The sequence below is a fragment of the Equus caballus genome, chromosome 19, assembly GCF_041296265.1.
Source record: "Equus caballus isolate H_3958 breed thoroughbred chromosome 19, TB-T2T, whole genome shotgun sequence".
Taxonomy (NCBI): Eukaryota; Metazoa; Chordata; class Mammalia; order Perissodactyla; family Equidae; genus Equus; species Equus caballus.
The window spans coordinates 33,950,601-33,973,642 of NC_091702.1; the positions used below are offsets into that span (position 1 = coordinate 33,950,601).

The 23,042-nt window shown below is 41.3% G+C and overlaps 1 protein-coding gene across 4 annotated transcripts in view; it reads right to left on the reverse strand.

Annotated features, from left to right (window-relative positions):
• The window catches only part of IGF2BP2 (insulin like growth factor 2 mRNA binding protein 2), a 146,796-nt gene that overhangs the window by 9,925 nt on the left and 113,829 nt on the right, over positions 1-23,042 (reverse strand). For 2 of the 4 annotated variants that reach the window (XM_023623471.2, XM_070242668.1), the window contains 5 exons: positions 16,189-16,311; positions 15,711-15,846; positions 13,156-13,284; positions 2,696-2,764; positions 1,643-1,759 (listed from right to left, as the gene is read on the reverse strand). In XM_023623471.2, the coding sequence (XP_023479239.1) occupies positions 1,643-1,759; positions 2,696-2,764; positions 13,156-13,284; positions 15,711-15,846; positions 16,189-16,311 (574 nt within the window). The remainder of the gene's footprint in view (positions 1-1,642; positions 1,760-2,695; positions 2,765-13,155; positions 13,285-15,710; positions 15,847-16,188; positions 16,312-23,042) is intronic. The other 2 variants (XM_023623472.2, XM_070242669.1) reach the window with 1 other exon arrangement.

Sequence of the window (23,042 nt, forward strand, 5' to 3'; positions counted from 1 at the left end):
AAATGAAAAGTTACTGCTGCAGTTAGCCCGGGTAGGTGCTCAGCATCCCACAGGTCAGCGGAGTTGACATCGAAGAGCCAGTCCCAGCGCTGTGTGCTTGGCCACATGTGCATTCCTCTCTGAGTCTCACGTTGCTCAGGGAAAAAAGGGAGGATTTCATGAGATGATCCCACAAGTTCCTTTTAGCTGAAATCTGCATGGCACCGCGGAGCACAGGACTGAACCCTGAGACAGGCCCTCAGGGCACAGCCAGCCCAGCGGCCTTCCACACATCACCCGTCCCACCCCGGGGGCAGGGCCTCACCTGCAGCAAGCCTGCTGATGCAAAGGCCCCTGTGTCCTCCCCGTTTGTCCCCCCATACCTCGGGTCTCTCATCCAGTCTGTCCACTTTGTAGGTGACATAAGTGAAGCCTAAGAGGGGAAATGATTTACCTAAATGAAATTCTTCTACGGTCTCACTGCAACCCTTGTTCTGTACTACTCAGAACGTTTTGTTTTTGTTTTTCCCCAGCACACTTGCTGTGGGAGAAATTCCAGCTCTTCTTGGGGAGAAAGTGTAAGCATTCTTTCTCTCCAAGTCATGAGACTTCTCGTTCGGAATTCCGGGTTGTCCCATGGTAGCAAATTATTTTACGTAACAACGGAAACTCTGTTTCCGAAAGTGCTTCACGGGGCTCGGGACGTGCTCAGCATTCTGCCCGTGAGTCAGAGCTGATAGCTGGGCTTGGAGCAGGACCAGGGCCGAATAATCCTTCCCTTTCAGCTTCTCTGACGATTCTTCACATTGTGCTGGAGGAGGCAGGATGTGGGTATGGAACTGCTGCTATGTCTGCACTCGCGACCATTTCCATAAATCAAGGGCCTTCCTTCCTCAGCCTCCTCTGCTCAGACCTAGGGCTGCATATCAGGTTATGTCACCAGCTGCTGTTTACCTATGGTTTTGTCATTGCTTTTCAAAGACTTTTTCATTCAAATTATTTTTTCAAAGTTCCAGGGTTTCTGAAGTGGAGACTAATTAAAGCATCAAAGAACTGGTAACTGCTAAGTATAAATTATCACTCCACTTAAGTCCACTGCCTTGACTTGGGAAAAACCCTCAGCCATTCTTTGCTTTACCTTCTTGAGAAGAGGACAGTGGTAAACCAAAGAGGACCAGGTTGGCTTATCTGTTTTTTCTATTTCATGTATTTTTTTTTCTTTTTTTTTTTTAAAGATTGGCACCTGAGCTAACAACTGTTGCCAATCTTCTTCGTTTTTTTTTTATTCTTCTCCCCAAAGCCCCCCAGTACATAGTTGATTATTCTAGTTGTGAGTGCCTCTGGTTGTGCTACATGGATGCTGCCTCAGCATGGCATGATGAGCGGTGCCATGTCCGCGCCCAGGATCTGAATGGGTGAAACCCTGGGCCGCCGAAGCAGAGCACACGAACTTAACCACTCGGCCATGGGGCCAGCCCCTATTTTTTCTAATTCAGTTGTTAGTTGAACAAAAAAGGAATGAGAGAGATAAAGATGAGAGCAAATGTCCTGGGGGCAAATTTTCCAGGTCCTGTGGGGTTCAGTCCCTGGATGGGACTGACAGAAGGAACAAGGATGGGGGGTGGGGAGGGATGTTGGAAGAGGTGGGATGAAGTGGCTTTACCTTGATGGAGGCACCGGCGAATCTAGCCAGCTGTTTAATGTGCGCCCCCTTCTTCCCGATGATGGCCCCCACAGCCTGGGTTGGTATGAAGAGATTCACAATCTCCTGCTCTGGATACTGTAAGGGCAAGACAAGACAGAAGACATCATTCCCACTGGGGTTGCTCCTTCAAGGCACTCAACAGTTACTGAGCATCTGCCACGAAGCACGTAGTAGGGAGGCCACACTACCCAGGAAATGGCCAAAATGGTGCATGGGATTCTTCTGTGGCCTGGGCTCTGCAGATGTGAAACTTGAGAAAGGAACCTGAACACAGGGAGGATGGCAGGCAATCAAAATGCAAACTCCTCTTGAGCAGCTCTGAATTTGCCGGATACAGAAAGCTGTCTGTTCACAGGTTTTCTGTCATATACAAACGTGATATGTACTTCTCCTGTGTCTTCATCCAAGAAATCAATATAGTAATCAAACACCCAAGGCCTGAGGACGGGGCCCTGAGGCACTTGTTAGAGGGAACGGGAAGCTGCCCACCCGACACTGTAGCCAGGAATGGCATATTCGCGAGAGCGGTGTCATATTCCAAACAAGATGGCCACTAGACCCACCCTGACGAGGCTGCATGGTGACAGCCCAGAGAGACATGGGCAAGGCCACCAGGGGTCCTCGCTATAGGGTTTGTGGGAATGACATGATCCCATTTGCTAGACTTTGTTCAGAGATCTCTAGGAACCCTGTTCTTTAGTCCAACATCACCTCCTACTTTGACCTATGATGGCTCATTTGCACCAGTTTCCTGCCACCTATGGGATTTGTAAGCATCAGCAGGACTGCTGAACGGGACAGCACCAGCACTCTGAACACCTATAGTCCACTTGAATGCTGGGTAGTCTGGTGTGCTTATGCCCTCTGATGTGTCCCTCCTAGGATGACCCAGAACCACAGCACCCAACACTCACACTGTGAACATCCACTGGCCAGTCTGCCAAGGACTATGTGGTGTCAGGCACAGGAGAGGGAAAAGTGGTGGATGGCGCTGAACTGAGGGGCACTTACAGAGTGATGATGCGGGAACGGGCTGAACTGGTGAGGGGGGTACAAGCTGGAGAAGTATCCGGAGTGGGTCTGCAGTATGAGAGAAACAGTCAGTCAGCTGGTGCTCTCAAAGTCATTCACCAACCTCATGGAGGCAAGATTCCCACACGTGACACAGGTCTCTGCACCATCACCTGGCTCCACTGTCGCATCTGCACACCTGTCCCTCTGCAGCTCAGACCTCTGCTCCACTTCCCCTCTGAGCACTGGGCTGGGCTGAATGTTGATCACTTCTGGCTGAGCCATGCTTTAGGTTTCCTAGCATCTCTCCATGGGAGTGATAACCTGCCACACACTCTTTTAACCTGTCCTCAGGTCAAGAGGCAGGACCAGTGGCTTCTATTTTCTGGGGGCATTATGAACCCTGGATACAAAGGAGCAGAGAGTGCTAGGACAATAACCAAGAGTTATTCGGAACAAGCAAATGTGCTCCTGGGAAGTCAGATCAGTGAGCTCCATCAGAGTCTCAGAAGGAACGGAGAGACTGAGAATGGAGAAACTGAAAAAGAGCTTGAGGGGCCGGGCCTGTGGCCGAGTGGTTAAGTTTGCGTGCTCTGCTTCGGCGGCCCAGGGTTTTGCTGGTTTGGATCCTGGGCGCGGACATGGCACCGCTCATCAAGCCATGCTGAGGCAGCATCCCACATAGCACAAATTGAAAATACAACTATGTACTGGAGGGCTTTGGGGAGAAGAAGAAGAAGAAGAAGGAAAAAAGAAGACTGGCAATAGATGTTAGCTCAGGTGCCAATCTTTAAAAAAAAAAAAAAAAAAGGTGGAGAAGAGAGAAAGAAAATGAATGAATAAATATATTGTGTGTGAGTGTGGGGAGGGGGAGCATGGGACAGGAAGGCAGATGCGGATAGAAGAAAACAGAGCTATTAGAAAAATAACATTTTAAAAGTAGCTGCTTTTGATTGAATACCTACTGTGTACTAGGCACTGTGGTAGAAACTTTCTATCTATTCATAAACTCTTTTCATCCTCACAATAGTCTGCAAGGCAGGAATATGTCTGATTTTATATATTCTTACGGGCAAGCCATTGACCAGTCAGCACAGTCTAGTTAACTGCACTTTACATAAGGCCAAGCAAACGCTGACGTGCCTGTTACGGGAAAAGGGGTTGAACGGCTCTGAGCACCATGGGCCCAACCCCTCAGGTCGACCCTACGACACAGCCTCCCTGGAGGACCGTCCAACAGTGGTCAGACGAGGGTGAGGCTTGGACATACGGGACCTAGCTTTCATTTGAGGGCCCTTTAAAAAGTCTTATGGTGTCCTTCGTCCCCTGAATCTCTAGCTGAAGTCTGAGCTCCAGATCACAACTTCGCCTCGTGACTCATTACGGACAAAATGAAACTGTTCCCCTTTCTGAGCTTGGAGAGTGGACTTCTGGACTTGGGGAAGAAGAGATGTCAACACAGTGGGGAGTGTCCCCCAGGGGTGCTCTAGGTGCCCAGAGCACCTCCGGAGGACAAAGCTCCGCTTGTGGAAGGGAATCATCACTATAGCGCAACCCTTTGTTGCAGTGACACCTCACGCCCACAAGAGGGTGCTATGATATCAGCGTTCTCCTGGCAACCTCTAGTTTCGAAAGGAAGCTGAGTGAAGAGGTTTGGCTTCCTTGGCCCCGTCTCTTTCTTGAAGAGCCTCAACTCTAGACCCTTCTCTGTGTAGATCCCTGTCGTGGGCCATGGGGCCATGGAGTGTGGGGGGAGAATTCCTGCAGCTTTTTTGCTCAAAGCTCTTGGGGAAAGGATGCTTCTGCCCTCCTTGCCTGGAGAGCCTTTCCTACAGCCCTCATAGCAGAAATAATTCTTTTTTTGTGTGTGTGAGGAAGATTCACCCTGAGCTAATATCCACTGCCAATCCTCCTCCTCCTTTGATTGAGGAAGATCAGCCCCGAGCCAACAGCTGTGCCAATCCCCCTCTACCTTGTACGTGGGACGCCTCCACAGCATGGTTGATGAGCAGAGCAGGTCCGCACCTGGGATCCGAACCTGTGAACCTGGGTCACCAAAGCGGAGCATGTAGAACTTTAACCACTTAGCCATGGGGCCAGACCCAGAAATAATTGTTTTGAACTGTGATTTGGCCTCACTTGTGTGAGGCCAAGAATATACTGGCCACAGTGTAGATCTTATTCTGAGTTCAAATACTCCTGACAGAAACACTGTTATCAAATTTAGATCTACCACTTGGGTTAGGGGAGAGAATCAGCTGTAAAAGGATGAAATGGACCAATCCCCACTCCCCTTTTCATTCATGAGTTACAGCTGGGAAATTGTGAGGAAAGAGCCCTGAACTCAGCAATCAGAAGCTCATTTCTGGCTGATTTTCTGCCACTAGACTTTGTGGACATAAGTTGATTTCTGGAGCCAGAAGACTCAGAAGACCAGAGTCTGCATCACTAGCTCTATAGAAGGGAACAATTTATTCAGCCTTCCTGAGCCTCATCCACAAATGGATTTTTAATATCATTATGCGGTTCATTCAATTATTCATTCAAAAGATATGTGAGCATCTACTATGTGTGAAGCACTGTCCTAGGTGCTGGGCACAGAGCTATTGAGACAGAAATGGTCACTGCCACCATGGGACTTAGGTTCTATTGGGGAGGCAGACAGTACTGTGAAAGAGATGAGCAGGACGATGTGGGGAAAGGGAGCTGCAGAGATGAGGGATGGGATGGCGACTTCGGCTGGAGTGGTCAGGGAGGACTCCTGGAGGAGGTGACCTCTGAGTTGGGACCCACAAAGGAGATGGAGCCCTGTGACGGCACTGGGGAGGGAACATTCTAAGCAGGGTTCTTGGAGGTCCAGAGGTAGGAAAGGGGTTGGCCTGTTTGAAAAACAGAAAAGAAGCTGTTGTGGTGAAAGCAGGTAAGAGTATAGCAGGATACCACAACAGGGAGGCAGGCAGGGTAAGACCACGCAGGGCCTTGTGGGCCTTGTTTTGGGCCTGGATTTGACCCTAAGTACAAGGGCTGCCCCTGAAGGATGTTACATAGCATTCAATGAAGTCACGGGAATGGAAGACTCTATCATTGGGCATCATGTGGGCTGAATCAATGCATGTTAAACGAGTACATGTTCATAATGAAGTGTGTGTCTTTTCAGAGCACGCTTTCTTTTTCCCATCCCCCCCAAGCTTACATGGCGTCTACAACCTCCAACGGAAGCGAGAGCTTCCAAACATGCCTAGTCATGATGATTAGAAGAGCTGTTGATGATCTGAACAAATGTTCTCTAACAGGAGCAGGTTGTAGCCATCTGACCAACCAAAAGCCCTGAGAGGAGGAGGTCAGTAGGTAACCCCAACCCCAACATGGCAGTGGGGCTCACTGTCCTAGTTTGAGAGTCCCCAGCTATTTTATGAGGGAGAAGCTACTTTATTTTTGAGTGTTTCAAAAGCATTATGATATTGGGGAGGGAGAGAGGAGGTGTCTGGTGAAGGCACCCCTGCCAGGTGTGCGCCCACCCCCTGCCAACAGTGACGCAGCAAGGTGGGGGGTGGGGGGGTCATTATTATCCCCTGGTTCATTTCAAATTCTCAGTTGGAGGGAAACTGGTATCTGCTTTTCCTCTACACTGACTGCAGGGGTAGGTTGGTGCATACACCAAACTTGTAAAAACTGAAAAGGGAACTCAAACAGTTGGGCCTGCTTTTCCTGGAAGAACTGCCAGATCGTCAGTTCCAAGCTGTTACGTGTGACCATCGATGCATGACTGAGGTAGTACTCTGAAGCATGAAGAAACTGGGGCGGGAGGAGTGAGGGGTGGGAATGGGGTAGTGGAGAGGGCAGGGGTTAAGACTGCAAATTATGCTCAAATACTTAAATAGCTTCAATGTAACGATGCCTTGTTGCAAAGATGGCAGGGGCTCTCCCTAGGAAACAGGGATCTGGGCGTGGGCCTGGACGAGGGCAGTGGACTTGGCCAGAGAAGTCAGTGTCATGGGCAGAGCTTTCCAAGATTCAGAAGGGGCACTGTTCTGCCCCAGCTTTTCCAAGTGCCTCCCCACAGCAGCTGCTTATCCACCTGCGTGCTCTCATAGGACAACCTCCAGAGCTGATGGGGACTAGAAACTGGTGAGGAAGCAAGAGGCAGAGCTAAGATTGGAGCACAGTCTCTGTGTGTGATCCCGCAGCCCAGGATCTTAACCACCACATCCAACACTGCCCTCACCTGGAACATTCCGAATTCACTGGTTCAGGTGGGGCCTATGGCACATGTTATAATAAAGCCCCCCTAAGGATTCTAAAATGCCATCTGTTGAGTGTATTTAAAAGGATGAATGGACAATTAAAATTCATATATGGAGAATGAGCAGCACGAAAGAGGGGAGATTCAAGAGGACAGTGCTTTAATATGTGAGTAGACTGCTATGAGTTAAGACCAATCAGAGAACTAGATTGATCTTGGAGATTAAAAACGTGATCAGTGAAGTAAAACTCAATAAAAGCAGGATACATAGAAGAGACACTCCTGCAAAGTCAACGTGTGCATCAGAAGATTAACCCATGGAAAACAAAAAGAGGGCATTAGAGACATGAAGAGTGGAGGGAACAGATCTTCCATCCATCAAGTGGGACCTCAGGAAGGAAGAAATGAAGTGGAGGGAAGAGAAGTGATACGAAAACTAATTACAGAAGCAAAAGATTTTCCTGAGCCAAAGAAACACTTGAATGATCAGATCAAAGGGCTCAGATTCAGATTTCTGAATTCCAAGGGGGAAGGCAAAAAAACCTTGCAGACAGAAGAAAAAAGAAGTTACCTACAAAAAAAGAGAATCAGGGTGAAAGAGAATCACACTTATCTGGCAAAGGAAACACTACAAGTAATGTTTTCTGAGTTCTGAAGGAACAATGACCCTAGAATTTCTGGACACCCAGTTGAACTTTCCTTCATGTGTGAGGGGAAAAGAAAGCCATTTTCAGAAAAAGAATGGTTTAGAAATTATGTTACTTACATATTATTCCTGAAAAAAAAGTTGTTTGAGGAAGTACTCCAGACAAAAAAAAAACCAATACCTCAAAAAATGAGAGGATATGGAGCACAAGAAACTGTCTGCAGTGAGCAAAGAAACCAGTAAAAGTTTAGTTAATTCTAAGTAACTGTAGATTATGAGACTGTATATTCATAATGAAAGAAAGTTTTATAATTTGGACTAGAATTCCACATTATTTCTAGAATTATATGATCAAAACCCACTAAATAATATCAGTAAACTGCTCTCAAAATTTAGTAAGTCGTATTGATAAAAAATTATATAGAGGATCTGAGCCACCAATTAGAAGCTTGATTTTACAGCTATAAACACAACTTTGAGCCTGTCAGAGAAGGTTATCTTTCCAAATGTCAAGAAACCATTTTGAAAACCAAATGGTTTTCAAAAATTGATGATGCAAAAGGCCACAAAAATCACAAATGTTCCAATAATATTCTCTGAGTACAAAGTACAGGAAATAATTTCAAGATAACAAAAAGAAACCCTCGAGTACTTAGAAATTTAAAAAATAGAAAAATCCCCAGCAAAGTTGATCGAGGAAAAAAAAAGAAAAAACACAAATACATGATGTTAGGAATAAAAGAGAGATATAACCACAGGTTTGGAGATTTAAAAGGGAACAGTCTGCTTTGTACAACTTTATGCCAATACACATGAAAAGAGAGATGAAATGAATACTTTTATAGGAAAATATAAATAACAAAACCAAGTAAAAAACTTATAAGAAATCGAAAAGGTTATAAATGATCTTTCTCCAAACAAAAGGGGCTAAGTCCAGATGTTTTACTGATGGGTTTTATAAAATCTTCAAGGAACCAGAAAATCCCTATCTATTCTTTAATTTTCGCAAGTGTAGTAAAAGTTGGCCTTCTTTCCAATTCATTCTTTGAGAAACAAATAACCCTGCTGTTAAAACTGTTGAAGATAGTATAAAACTACAAGAAGTGCAGTGTAGAGAGATGAATGGAATGGAATAGAGTTCAGGAATATGACTAAGTGGTAACTTAGTGTATGACAAAGCTGGCATTTCAAATTGTTTGATAAAATGGTGCATTATTCAGTAAATGACTTGGGGAAAACTGTGGAAAAAAAATAAAGTTAGATCCCTATCTCAAAGTATAAGTCAAGACAAATTCCCGATTACAGATATAAATATGAAAAACAATCCCCAAAAACCAACAACAAAAAGTTACTATAAGAAAACACGGGAGGGGGCTGGTCAGGTGGTGTAGTGGTTAAGTTCACACGCTCCACTTTGGTGGCCCGGGGTTCACTGTTTCGGATCCTGGGTGCTGACCTACACACCACTCATTAAGCTATGCTGTGACAGCGTCTCACAGAGAAGAACTAGAAGGACTTACAACTAGGATATACAACTATGCACTGGGACTTTGGGGAGAAAAAAAAAAAAAGCACAAGACTGGCAACAGATGTTAACTCAGGGCCAATCTTCCTCATCAAAAAGCACAAAAAAAGGGATGTGTCTGTGGTAGCAGGGGTTCTTTAAGAAAACACAGGAGAATACTTTTACAGTCTTGGATGGGAGAAGGCTTATTCCTTAGCATGTCATCAAAGGCCAGAAATCCATAAAGGAAAACGTTAGTTAAATTGGTGGATTTAACTACCTTAATTCTTAAAATTCTCCATGAATTCTGTTGTAGGGAAATCTGTGAAAATTTAAAATGCATGTACCCTTTGACGCAATAATTCCAGTTTTAGAAAGAATCTACTTCCAGACATACACATGTGTGCAAAGACTTATGTATAAGGATATTCGTTTTGACACTATTTGTAGTAGAGGAAACCTGGAAACAATCCAAATGTCTAAAAATGTGCTCAGTAGAAGAATTATAGTAAATTCATACAGTGGAATACTACGTAGCCAGTAAAGAGAATTAGGTCTAGCTATGGAAAGATGCCCATAAGAAGTAAAAAAGAAACTTGTAATTCACTAAGTATAGCATCATTCCATTTGTATTTCTGAATAATATCATTGTACATATGTTAAGAAAACATTTTTTAAAAACTGTGTAGACATAACAGTGCTAAACTTCTGGGGTGTGTTGTCAGGTGAAATCTGGGTAAGAGAAGGAAAGCTGAAGGGAAACATCGATATTTTACTTCATATAATAGTTCGTTTGTTCAAAATATGTCTATTTTAAATTATTATGGCATGGGACATCACAAAATAAAGCAAAGAGAAATGACAAGCCGGTGGAAAATATTTACAATATGATAAATGGTTAACTGCCTTCATATTTACTTAGCTGTTACAAATCACTAAGAAAAAGATGGGGGGGAAAAGACGATAATGGCAGCTAGGATTTACATGGCAATTACTATGTGCAGGTTTTAACGTATTTAATAACTCTCACAACAACCCCGTGGTATGTGTACGATTATTATCCCCATCTTACAGACAGGGATGCTGAGATGCAAAGAGGTTTAGGTGCTTGCACAGGGTTAAAAATAACAAGTGATGATGCAGAGAGTCAAACGCAGGCAGTCTGGCTCCACAACCTATACTGCCTCTCAATAGACTGACGGGCAAGGGATACAGAAAGACAATTTATTAGCAAGGAGATAAGATGGCAAATCAACTCAAAAGTGTTGAGTCTCATAATAACAAAAGAGATGTATATTTTAATGTACTAGATTGCAAGAACTAAGTATATTGGTAGTGAGGATATGGGAGAAAAAAATCCCTCTGTCACATACTCTTGATGGGAATGAAAAGTAGTAAATCCTTTATGTATCAAAATGTATACATTATGTATCAACATTTATATATTTTATAATGATACACTCTATATAAAATGTATACATTATTTGGCTCCAGCAATTCTATTTCCAGGGATTTATTTTGAGGAAATAACTGGATAAGAGAGCCAAGATATATATACAAGGATTTCCACTGTAGACTGAAAATTTGGAATATATATACCATATATATAAACAATTTGTATAGAAATAAATTGTATTACACACACCCACACGTATACATTGAAACAGTGGTTATCTCTAGACTAAGAAAAACCTTGCACTTTCTATATTTCTCTATTATTTACTTCTTAAATACTATGTACGTATTACTTTTGTCACCAGAAAATAATAAAAAATGACTTTTCATACATACACATATGCATTAAAAATTCCAGAGTTTCGAGACCAACCCACGCATGTGTGAGCCAGCTGTAAGGAGGTACACAGAATGCCTGACCCTTGGATGCCAAGAGCAAAAACAGTAAAGTTTTGCGATGTCTAAGTGCAACGAAGAAATACCCTAGTCCTTTGAAATCTGAATGGCTATGTGACAGGAAAACAATATTCTATAAGTATTTAATGTATCCCCACCACCCCACCCTACCCTGTCCTTCTCAGGTGGGCTGGGCCCACCAGGGAAGCCCACTCAGCCCGTAGTGTAGACTCTGCAGGTGTGGCTTTGGGGACCTCTCCCGGTTCCACACAAGTGGGTTGCAATGGCCACCTCCAGGCCTTGGGCCTGCGCTTCTGCAAATGCCTGAAGGGGACGTCTGCAGGAGCCATGTTGTCACAGAGGCTAGTCAACTGCGTGCTCTGGATCAGAATCTAATCTTGATCTACGGGATCAAGATCAGAACTGCATGGCTTTTAGCTTAAATAAGAGATTTTCTTTAAAATCTAATTTATAAAGAACAGACACTATGTTTTAGTAAAATACTACTACTGTTTTAGTTTAAAATACTACTTTTAGTAAAAATCTCAGATGTAAAGGAAGCTTTCCAACTGGCAAAACTTATTGGCGAGTTTAGAAAATAGTCTGCTTTCACATGAAAACTCCTCCTCTTGTTTTAGTTTTGGGGTCTGCAAAGTTTTTCTGTAAAGGGCCAAATAAATATTTTAGGCTCTGAGGGTCAGAGGGTCTCTATCACATCTACTCCACTCTGCCATCATAGCAGGAAAACAAACATTCAATATGTAAACCATTTGGTCATGGGTGTGTTTCAATAAAGCTTAATTTACAAAAGAAGTGGTGGGCTAGACTCGGCCCATGGGCTGTAGCTTGCTCACCTCTATTTTAGATGATCAGTTTTAGATGTGGTCTATTTTATTATACCTTTTTTCTCGCACCACTTATGTTATTTAGGTAGAGAGGGTAGCCTGGCTTTTGATGTTTTCTTCTGTGGGCAGTACATATAGACTTTCTCCCAAGAAATGAGATGTGCCTCAATGCCATTTAATTGTACCAAGCTCGGTCATTCTCAAATCTTACAGGAAATGTATGGGGACGTGCACCTGTCATAGTTGTTCTTGCTCCTTGGAGCAGCCACGTGACCATAACAGCTGCCACGTCCCCAGCTCTCCCCAACACACACACCCCCCCCAAACATACACAGCTCAATATTCGGCCTTATCCTTCAGTTTAAGGGAAAGTGGATGTAACTCTAATGAAATGGCCTGAAGATTTAGAAATGACTCAGAAGAACTGTCTATAAACAAGATTGTATGTTCCTGAGACTAAGGACACGGGTGCCAGTTCACGTCTGTATTTTGTTGGCAGAAAAGCACAGTGGGTTCATTCCAGCTCTCTACAGATAACCCAAGGAGCTCCTAGGAATTCTCACATGGCAATGCCTACACTGGAGACCACCTTTCACAAGAAAGGAGTGGATGAAGTAGAGTTCACCAACCTGATTTTTCCCATTTAAACAGTATAAACATTGGGGGAAAGACAGTTTGCTTCAGAAATAAGCAATATGTGTGGGGAAGAATTAGGAAAGAAAAAAACCAACCTGTTAAGTATCCTGAACCCCAATTTGGTAATGTATTGATCTTGAATAATGCTTGTGAATAGGAGCAACAAGTAGAAAACTCCTGAAAATCGCATTTCTTCTTTTGTTATTAATTGTGACTCAAACAATAAATACTTATTGAGAACCTACTAAATGCCAGGCATTGTGCTAAGTGTTGAGAAACAAACCCTGTATTATTTTCTTTTAAAAACTGCCTACTAATAAAATATAATGCAAGTGACTTGTAGACAGAGGTGGGAATTATACAGACATCTAACTCCCAGAGTCATCCAGATACCTTAATATTTTAATAAATGAACAACACTCAGGAAGGTTCTTATTTGAGCTAATGGTTTTTTCCAATAAATAGGCTTCTAGTTAATGAATGTTCTAGTAGTTTCTTTCTTTCTTAGATATGATATATACTACGTTTAAGAGCACACATTTAGAGGACGGTTTAATAATATTAATCTGTCCATTAGGAAGAAGTCCTAAGAAATGCTGGATTCATTCTATAATCAATTTAATCACGAGCATGGCCTCCAAAGTAAAGCTTTAGCTCTGATCAACACAGCAGAGTAATGCTGCAGCCTGGGGGTGCCCAGCGCACGAGCAAACCTCTGAATGCTGAGCTACTTACAGCGAAAGGGTGGTAGGGGGGAGCGGGGGGAACTCCTCGGGGCCCTGCTGGTGGAGGCAGCATGGACAGTCCTGTTGAAAAGATGCCAAGTGCGCTGAGGTTCAACCCCGGGATCAGATTGGCTTGTTGCTGGGAATAGAAATGGAGAAAAAGATGAGGGGAGGAGACCAGAGAGGCCCAGCTTGCCTGGGTCAACCTCTACCTCTTTCTGGTTGGGACCAGAGTCTCCTAATCAGCTCCCCCCTGGCCCGGTGGACCTCTTCCCCACTGTGCTGCCGGGGTGGGCTCTCCAAACCTCAGCCTGACCACAGTCTTCCTTCAAAGCTTCTCTGGCCACCCTCGAGAGCGTCTACACGTCGTAACACAGCAAACGAGGCTCTTCCTGGGGACTTAGGTGACCTCACCAGCCTCTCTCCTGCTAACCTCTCATCCCCATCCAGCCCAATCCTGCTCCTCTCTCACCTCTGGACCCCTGCACATGTTGTCCACCTTGCAAGGAATGTGCTTCTCCCCCTGCTCACCTGGTTAAGTCCTACTCATCCTGTGGATTTCACATGAGCTCAGGTGTCCCATCATCCAAGAAGCCTTCTCTCACCCCAAAGGTCTCAACTCAAGTGCCTTTTTTGTGTGATCTCAACACTCCTATGTTTCCTTAAAATAGCACTCATCACATGGTATGTGAATCAGCTGTGTTGTTACCGCTTCCCCTTTAAAAGCATAATTTCCTTGTGGATAGAAGCTATCTTACTTAGTATTGTGTGCTCAGCGCCTGGTACATAGTAAGTATTCAATAAATATTTGTTGAATGACTATGTTTAAAACAAACTGGATTAACAGTTTTTTTCCAACTCTATCCAGGGAAAGATCAGACCCTTCACCAGGATACCACATATGTAAACTCCATTACCCGGATTCAGGATTGTTCACAACTTTGGCTTTTTCACCATTTAGTTGCCATCTTCATGATTACCTTGCTTGCTTATTTCACATTTAAACACGGGATGCTTACATAGGCTGGGGGTGAGTTTTAACCACACAGTCCTTCGGAGGCAGAAGGATGGAGCAACCCACCCAGGCCTGTGTCTGACCTGCCCCCACCTTGGTCCCCTGAACACTAAGCAGTTCTCTAACATTTTCTATTCTATCTGTGGCCAGGGTCACCGAGTAACTTGTCTTCTTTTAGAATGTTTGGAATACCAGAGGTGGAATCCTTAACCTTTACCCCATTTGATATATAAGATCTAGTGATTTTGTTACTCATCTGTCAATGCATGACTTCGGTACAGACATGAATGAATCTAAGTATATGTATGTTCAGGTGAAGGTGTGTGGAGCACCCAGACCCTTTTGTAGATTTTTCAGGTGTTCACAGAAAGAGATGTTCATATAAGACATCAAGAGCCCAAAAGAAGAAAACGAGATCACTGGATGATACTTCCACAGCCAAATACACACAAATGGGGGGAGAAGGTCACACTGCAATCTTCTCATCATGTCCCACAATTACGATGTGATGTGGGCTGCTGAGCTGGGGGCCAGGGGAAGGTAGGGGAGAGGACACTGACGTGAGTAAGAGGGTCCTGTGGAACAGGCTACATGAGGGAACTGGGTTTAACCTACATAGCTCTTTGTCAACACTTGTCCCTCTATGAAATGTTACCAGGTCTAGGATTTACTTCAAAGTCATCCAAGGCAGGTGGGGAAGTGGATGAAGGTTCAGATGAAATAAAACAGGTCATGAGTTGATAATGACGGAAGTTGATAACTATATATCTATGAGGGTTTATCATATTATCCTTTCCTCTTTTGTATATGTTAGAAAATCATAATAAAAAATGAAAAAATTTATTCTGAGCTGAGCTGAGCTTGGGTTTTGCTGATGGACAAATATTTTTAAGATTTCTCAATGCCAGACTGGTGTCTCCCCATTATAAAATGGGAACTAGGTAGCAGTAACAGGAAGGACAAACCCAAACCAGTTTGCTGGAAGTATTAGTGAGAACTTAGGTGGTTGACAACATTCATTGTGCAATCTAAAAGAGCAGATCAATAAGCAAGAGATGAAAATCAGAAGTTAATTTTAAAGTATGTATTTTTAAAATTTAAAAAGTAATAGGACAATATTATATAAAGTTTGGAAAGGAGGAAAATAAAATCCCACTTTCCTAACAAAGTAGCTATTTTTATTTTTTGTATGAAGTCTTCCAGTCATTTTGATCCATGCTATTTTACATAATTGTTATCCTAGTTATATACACTTTTACATATTCTTTTCTTAATTAACATTACATCATAAGCAATTCCTCATTCTTCAAAGTTATGATTTTATTATGAGTTATGGCTTCATCCTATTTTGTCCAGTGCATTTATCATAATTTACCTGGTTGGTTTCCTGATTGTTTTAATGCCCTTGCCTCAAAAACACAGGAATAATTCTGCATACCTATTCTAAGGTGCTTCTTTATTAGCTGAATGACAATTACTCTTAAAGAAGCTTGGGTCCTGCCTGAAAACACACGTGAAAACCAGCAGAGAAGAAAGCATCAGGCACTTACATTAACAGCCAGCATATCATTTTCAAAGGCCTCACGCAGCTTCTTCATAATCTCTATCTCAGCATTTGCACAGGCCTCAACTGTGCCCTTCACAGTGATGGTTCTTTCAGGGTTGTATATGCTCAAATCCTGCAAGCTGGCCACCGGGGAAAAAAGAGAAATTTCCTTTTTTCAAAAGGAAAAATAAAATCTCAGAAAGATCGCAAATAAGTCTTGGTGGAGGAGGTGAGATTCCCTCACTGCACACTGTGGTACGGAATACCTGCCTTCTTATCTCAAATCACAGTAGTGACTTAGATCTTATCCACAGTAGAAAAGGTTTGACTGGTAACTATTTATGTACTTGTTTTGATGGTCTGGGAGATAATTACATCACTTATATATTCCCATTTTATGGAAAAGCAGATGAATGAGTTGGGCATATTAAAATGCTTAAATTCTCTATTATTGGGCACAATTAATCTGATGGGTAGCTTACGATGAGATTGTTATCTTGGTCCCTGTCTCATGTTCAATTTTCTTCAAATTTCTGCCTTCTTTTCCAATCAGTCTTCCAACCAAGCCATTGTGGGCCAAGATTTTCAGAGGAATCTCTTCAGCTCTAAAAGAGACAAAGAACAATTTAACACTTAAGGTGGGCACAGTGGTTGCCTCCCAAAAGCTATTACCCTGCTTTTTTCTCACAGATGGAAGACTTTTTTCAGGTACCAATAGCCATGGGCTTTCGGAGAGGCTCAATCCCTCACCTATCTCAGAGCATGAATTCTGATTAACATAAGCCAAATCATGGTTATTTTACTCTCTTGTTGTGACTGGCTGGAAGTGGGTCCATGAGGCAGACCTGGCCAACGAGGTATGAGGAGAAGTCTGTTGGGTGACTTTAGGAAGGTTTTCCTTGCTCTTAAAAAAGGCACAAGGGAAAACGATATTACCCAGATGGCAGACTAGGAAGCTACAGATCCTCCAACCCCAAAAAGATATCAAGTTAACAACAATGGACAGGCCAGAACACCTCTGTGAAAACTCTAGAGATTGACCAAGAAGCTACAACACCCCCAAGCCATTAGAGAACCCAAGGGATTCCAGCAAAAGGGATCAGAATATTTGTGGCATTTGGCAGGCACGTTTGTGCTCCTTCCGCTATCTAGCATAACAAGGAGCAAGCGGGAGGAAATCTCCCACACCAGGGCTTCTCCCTTGGGATGGAAACAAAAGATTGAACCATGAATTCGACATTCTGGCTTGTCTGGGAGCTGCCTGAGAGATTCGTTTCCGTCTCGCCTGACTCGGAGGGCTGACAGGACTGGTGCCAGAATCTGGAAGCCACGGAAAACAGAGTTGAACAGTATGGCAGAGCTGCAGTTCCAGAATCAGAAGCCAGGTGAGAAAGAGGTCAGAAGTTTGAGAGGTGAAGGTATTCACCCGAACAAAGCCAAGTAGGCAAAGACTGTGAGAGGCGGTTGTTTTTCCAAAGGTCCAACTCCCAAGAAAATATTACAAGGCATACAAAGAAACAAGGAAACATGGCCAAATCAAAGAATCAAAATAAAACTCTAGATAGTGACCTTAAAGCAACTCAGATCTATGAGCTACCTGACAAAGAATTCAAAATAACTATCATAAGGATACTCAATGACCTAAAAGAGAACACAGACAACTAGGTGAAATCAGAAAAATGATGCAGGAATAAAATGAAAATATCAACAAAGAGAGAGAAACTATAAAAAAAAAAAAAAACCTAACAGAAATAACGGAGCTGAAAAAATACAAAAACTGGACGGAAAAGTTCATTAGAAGGGTTCCACAGCAGGCATGATGAGGCAGGAGAAAGAATCAGCAAATTTGAAGATTGGTCATTGGACATCATCAACTCAGAGGAGGAAAAAAAAAGAAAAGAAAAGAAAGGCTAAGAGAGACTTATAAGACACTATCAACTGGGCCAATATACACACCATGGGAATTCCAGAAGGAGGAGAGAGAGAAAGGGCAGGGGGCTTATTCAAAGAAATAGTGGAGGAAAACTTTCCAAATTTGAGGAAGAAACAGACATATAGATTCAAGAAGCTCAAAGATCTCCAACTGGGATAAATCCAAAGAGAATCACACTGAGACACATTATAATCCAAGTGTCTGAAGTCAAAGACAAAGAGAGAATCTTGAAAGCAGCAAGAGAAAAGTGATTAGTAACCTATAAGGGAGTTTCCACAGGATTATAGGCAGATTTCTCAGCAGAAATTTTGCAGGCCAGAAGGGAGTGGAATGATATATTCAAAGTGCTAAAAGAAAAAGCTGTCATCCAAGAATACTGTTCCTGGCAAAACTGTCCTTCAAAAATGGAGGAGAAATTAAGACTTTTCCAGATAAACAAAAGCTGAGGGAGTTCATTACTATTATACCTGCTCTATAAGAAATGCTAAAAGGAGTCTTTTAAGTTGAAATGAATGGACAGTAGACAGAAATACAAAGCTTTATGAAAATATAAGGTTCTCTAATAAAAAGAAATACAAATACAGTAACCTGCACTATAGCAATCTGATGGATAAAATTTAAATGACAAAAACATTAAAAAAGACAAATCTGTGTTAATAGATATACCATATATAAAGAGTAACTTGTGACATCAGCATAAGGGGGAGTGGAGTTGTAAAGGAGTAGAGTTTTTTAATGCAACTGAAGTTAAGCTGCTATTAGTTTAAAATAGAATGCTATAACTTTAACATGTTTTATGTAATTGCAATGGTAACCACAAAGAAAATATCTACAGAATATACCCAAAAGGAAATGAGAAGGGAATCAAGGCATATCACTAATAAAACCAAAAACAACAACAACAACAACACTAAAGGAAGGCAGTAAGAGAGGAAAGTAGAAACAATAAAACTACAAGACCTACAGAAAACAACAAAATGGCAATAGTAAGTCCTTCTCTATTAGTGATTACTTTAAATGTTAAGCAATTTAACTCCCCAATTAAAAGACACTGATTGGCTGAATGGATTTAAAAAAACAGGATGAAAGACTTCAAATCAACAACTTTACACCTCAAGAAATTAGAAAAAGAATAAACCAAACCCAAAGCTAGCATAAGGAAGGAAATAATAAAGATAAGAGCAGAGATAAGCAAAATAGAAAACAAAAAAACAAAAGAAAGGCATCAATGAAAGTGGAAGTTAGTTTTTTTTAAAAGATCAACAAAATTGACAATTCTTAAGCTAGATTAACTAAGGAAAAAACAGAGAACACTCAAATACCTGCTATTAGAAATGAAAGAGGGGACATCACCACTGATGCCACAGAAATAAAAATGATTATAAGAGAATACTATGAAACTGAACAGCAACAAATTGGATAATCTAGAAGAAATGGATAAATTTCTAGAAAGACAACCTACCAAGACTGAATTATGAATAGGAAATCTGAACAGATCAATAATAAGTAAGGAGATTGAAGAAGTCATCAAAAACCTCCCAACAAAGAAAAGCCCAGGACCAGATAGCTTCCCTGGAGAATTATATCAAACAGTTAAAGAAGAATTAACACCAATCCTTCTCCAATTCTTCCAAAAAACTGAAGGGTGAACACTTCCAAGCTCATTTCTATTAGGCCGGCTTTACTCTAACAGCAAAGCCAAACAAAGACACTTCAAGAAAAGAAAACTACAGGCCAATATCCCTGTTGAATATTGATGCAAAAATCCTCAACAAAATACTAGCAAACAGAATTATAAAGTACATAAAAAGGATTATACACTATGATCAAGTGGGTTGTATTCCTGGAATGCAGGGATGATTCAACATGAAAATCAATCAGTGTAATATGCCACATTAACAGAATGAAGGACAAATACCAAATGATCACCTCAATTGACACAGAGAAAGCATTTGACAAAATTTAACACCCTTCATGATAAAAAATATTGAGCAATCTAGGAATAGAAGGAAATTATGTCAACATGACAAAGGCCATAGTGAATGTCATATTCAACGGTGAAAGACGGAAAGCTTTTCCTCTAAGATCAGGAACAAGACAAGGATGCCCACTCTCACCACTTGTACATAGTATTGTTAAGTCCTAGCCAGAGCAATTAGCTAAGGAAAAGAAATAAAAAGCATCTAAATTGGAAAGGAAGAAGTAAAATCATCTCTGTTCACAGATGACATGATCTTATATGTAGAAAACCCTAAAGATTCCACAAAAAACTCATTAGAACTAATAAACTAATTCAGCAATGTCGTAGGATACAAAAATGAACACACAAAAATCAGCTGTGTTTCTATACACTAACAACGAACAATCTGAAAAGGCAAGTGAGAAAACAATTCCATTTACAATAGCATCACAAGGAATAAAATACTTAGGAATAAACCTAACCAAGGAAGTAAAAGACTTATACACTGAAAACTACAAAACATTGCTGAAAGAAATTTAAAAAGACAAAAATCAATGGAAAGACATCCTGGACACATGGATTGGAAGATTTAATGTTGTTTAGACATCCATACTACCCAAACTATCTATGGATTCAATGCAATCCTATGAAAATCCCAATGGCATTTTTTTCTATTTTTTAGAAAAAGATTTTCTAAATTTTTTCTAAAATTTTTTTGGAAATCGAAAATTTTTTTCTAAAATTTATATGGAATCTCAAAGGAACTTTGAGAGTCAAAACAATTTCAAAAAAGAGCAAAGTTCGAGGACTCACATCTCCTGATTTCAAAACATATTACAAAGCTACAGTAATCAAAACAGTGTGGTACTGGCATCAAGACAGACAAATAAACCAATGGAATAGAATAGAGAGCCCAGAAATAAACCCATACAAATATGGTAAAATGATCTTTGACAAGGGTGCCAAGGCTACACAATGGGGAAAGGACAGTCTTTTCAACAAATGGTGGTGGGAAAATTGGATATCCACATGCAAAAGAATGAAGTTGGACCCTTATCTTACTCCATATACAAAAATTAACTCAAAATAGATTAAAGACCTAAATGTAAAACCTAGAACTCTAATATTCCTAGAAGAAGACACAGGGGAAAAGCTTCGTGACAATGGACTTGGCAACAGTTTCTTGGATATGACACCAAAACACAACGGCAAAAGCAAAAATAGACAAATGGGAGTCCACCTAACTTAAAAACTTTTATGCATCAAAGGATACAATCAACAGAGTGAAAAGACAACCTATGGAATGGAAGGAAAATATTTGCAAGTCATATATCTGATAAAGGATTAATATGCAAAATATATAAAGAACTCCTACAACTCAACAACAAAAAATCAAATAACTGTTTTAAAAATGTGCCAAGGACTGGAATAGACATTTCTCCCAAGATGACATAAAAAATGCCAGCAATTATATGAAAAGATGCTCAACATCACTAATCATCAGGGAAATGCAAATAAAAACCACAATGACATATTGTGAATACAAAATATTACCTCATATCCATTAGTTTGACTATTAATAACAAAATAACAGAAAATAACAAGTGTTGGTGAGGATGTAGAGAAACTGGCACTCTTGTACACTGTTTGTAGGATTGTAAAATGGTGTAATTGCTATGGAAAACTACTTGGAGGGTCATCAAAAAAATTGAAAGTAGAACTGCCATGTGATCCAGCAATCCCAATTCTGGGTATGTATCCAAAAGAATTGAAAGCAGGGTCTCCAATAGATATTTGCACACCCATGTTCATAACAGCACTGTTCACAATAGCCAAGAGGTAAAAGCAACCCAAATGTCCATGAATGGATGAATAAATAAACAAAATGTGATATATACTACAATGGAATATTATTCAGGACTAAAAAGGAAGAAAATCCTGTCACATGCTATAACATGGATGAATCTTGAGGACATTATGCTAAGTAAAAGCAGCCAGTCACAAAAAGACAAGTACTGTATGATTCCACTTATCTGAGTTGTTCTAAAGTAGTAAAATTCACAGAAACAGAAAGTAGAATGGGAGTTACCAGGGGCTGGAGGGAGAGAGAAAAGGGGAGTTGCTGTTTAATGGGCATAGAGTTTCAGTTTTGCAAAATAGAAAATTCTGGATATTTGTTTCACAACAATATGAATGTACTTAACACTCCTGAACTGTACACTTAAAAATGGTTAAGATGGTAATTATGTTACGTGTTTTTTTTACCACAATAAAAAGTTGAAAAAAAGAACAAGAAAGGATGCCCTCTCTTTCAACTTTTGATTATTTTTCTGTGGAGACACAAGGTCTGAAATCACCACAGCCATCTTGTCATCACCAGGGGATTATCAGACCCCCTGAAGAAGGTAAAGCAGAAAGAAAAGTCGTGGGTCTTTGAGTCTCTGATTCAACTGACCTTGGAGTCATGCTACCTTAGGACTTCTTGTTATGTAACATAATAACTGTTTCTTAGTGCTTAAGCCACTTATATGTTTTCTGTTACTTGAGACCAAAAGCATCTAACAGATGCTCAAGATAAATGAATGCTTGAAGCAGTTCCACTAGAGTGTAACTTTCAGAGGTGAGGGTTTTTTGTTGGCCTTGTTCACTGGCACATAGTAGGTACTCAATAAATATTTGGCAAATGAATAAAAAGGAAGTTTAGGATCCCTCTTCTCCTACATCCTCCACCTACTACTCACCCACCTCAGGGCTCAGCTTAAATGTCACTTACACAGGGAGGTCTTCTCTGAAACGCCCTAATCTCCTCCTGTCCTAAAACCTTGACAAGGGTCTCCAGTTACAGTGTAGCACTTCTCACAGCCGCACTTAGTAACTTACTGGTGTAATTATTTGTTTAGCGAATGTCTCTCCCACTGGATTGTAAGCTCCATGAAAGCAGGAACTGGGTCTTGTTCATGACAGTAGCCTCAGCCCCCAGCAAAGTACTTAGCACACAGTGGCAACACTTAGGAAGATTTTCTTTCAAAGATATTCAAACTCTATCTTGGCTCTACACGAAAACTTAAAAATCCCATCTACAAATTAGGATTTTTTTAAATTATTTGAATATTTTAAGTTGCTTGCACTTGGGTCAAAGGACCAAGGAGGGTGTTATTTATAAAGTTCTCAATAACTTAGATGAGGGAGGGGCTTCTTCCAATTAAGCCATGGCATTCGGGGGTTTCAAAAGCCCCAAGTAGAGTAAATAAAGGTTAGAGCTCCTTAGGAAACTTGAGAAGAGATGTGCAATGTTTTTCTTTTAAGGACTACTTTCACCTTCTTGGTTTTGGAACACTCTTATTTGACATTATTTGCTAAATTAACTTTATATTCAATTCATCCCCCACTGCTTCTCTATAAAACTGCCACTACTGCCCTTAAGCAGATTTTGCCAAACTGAC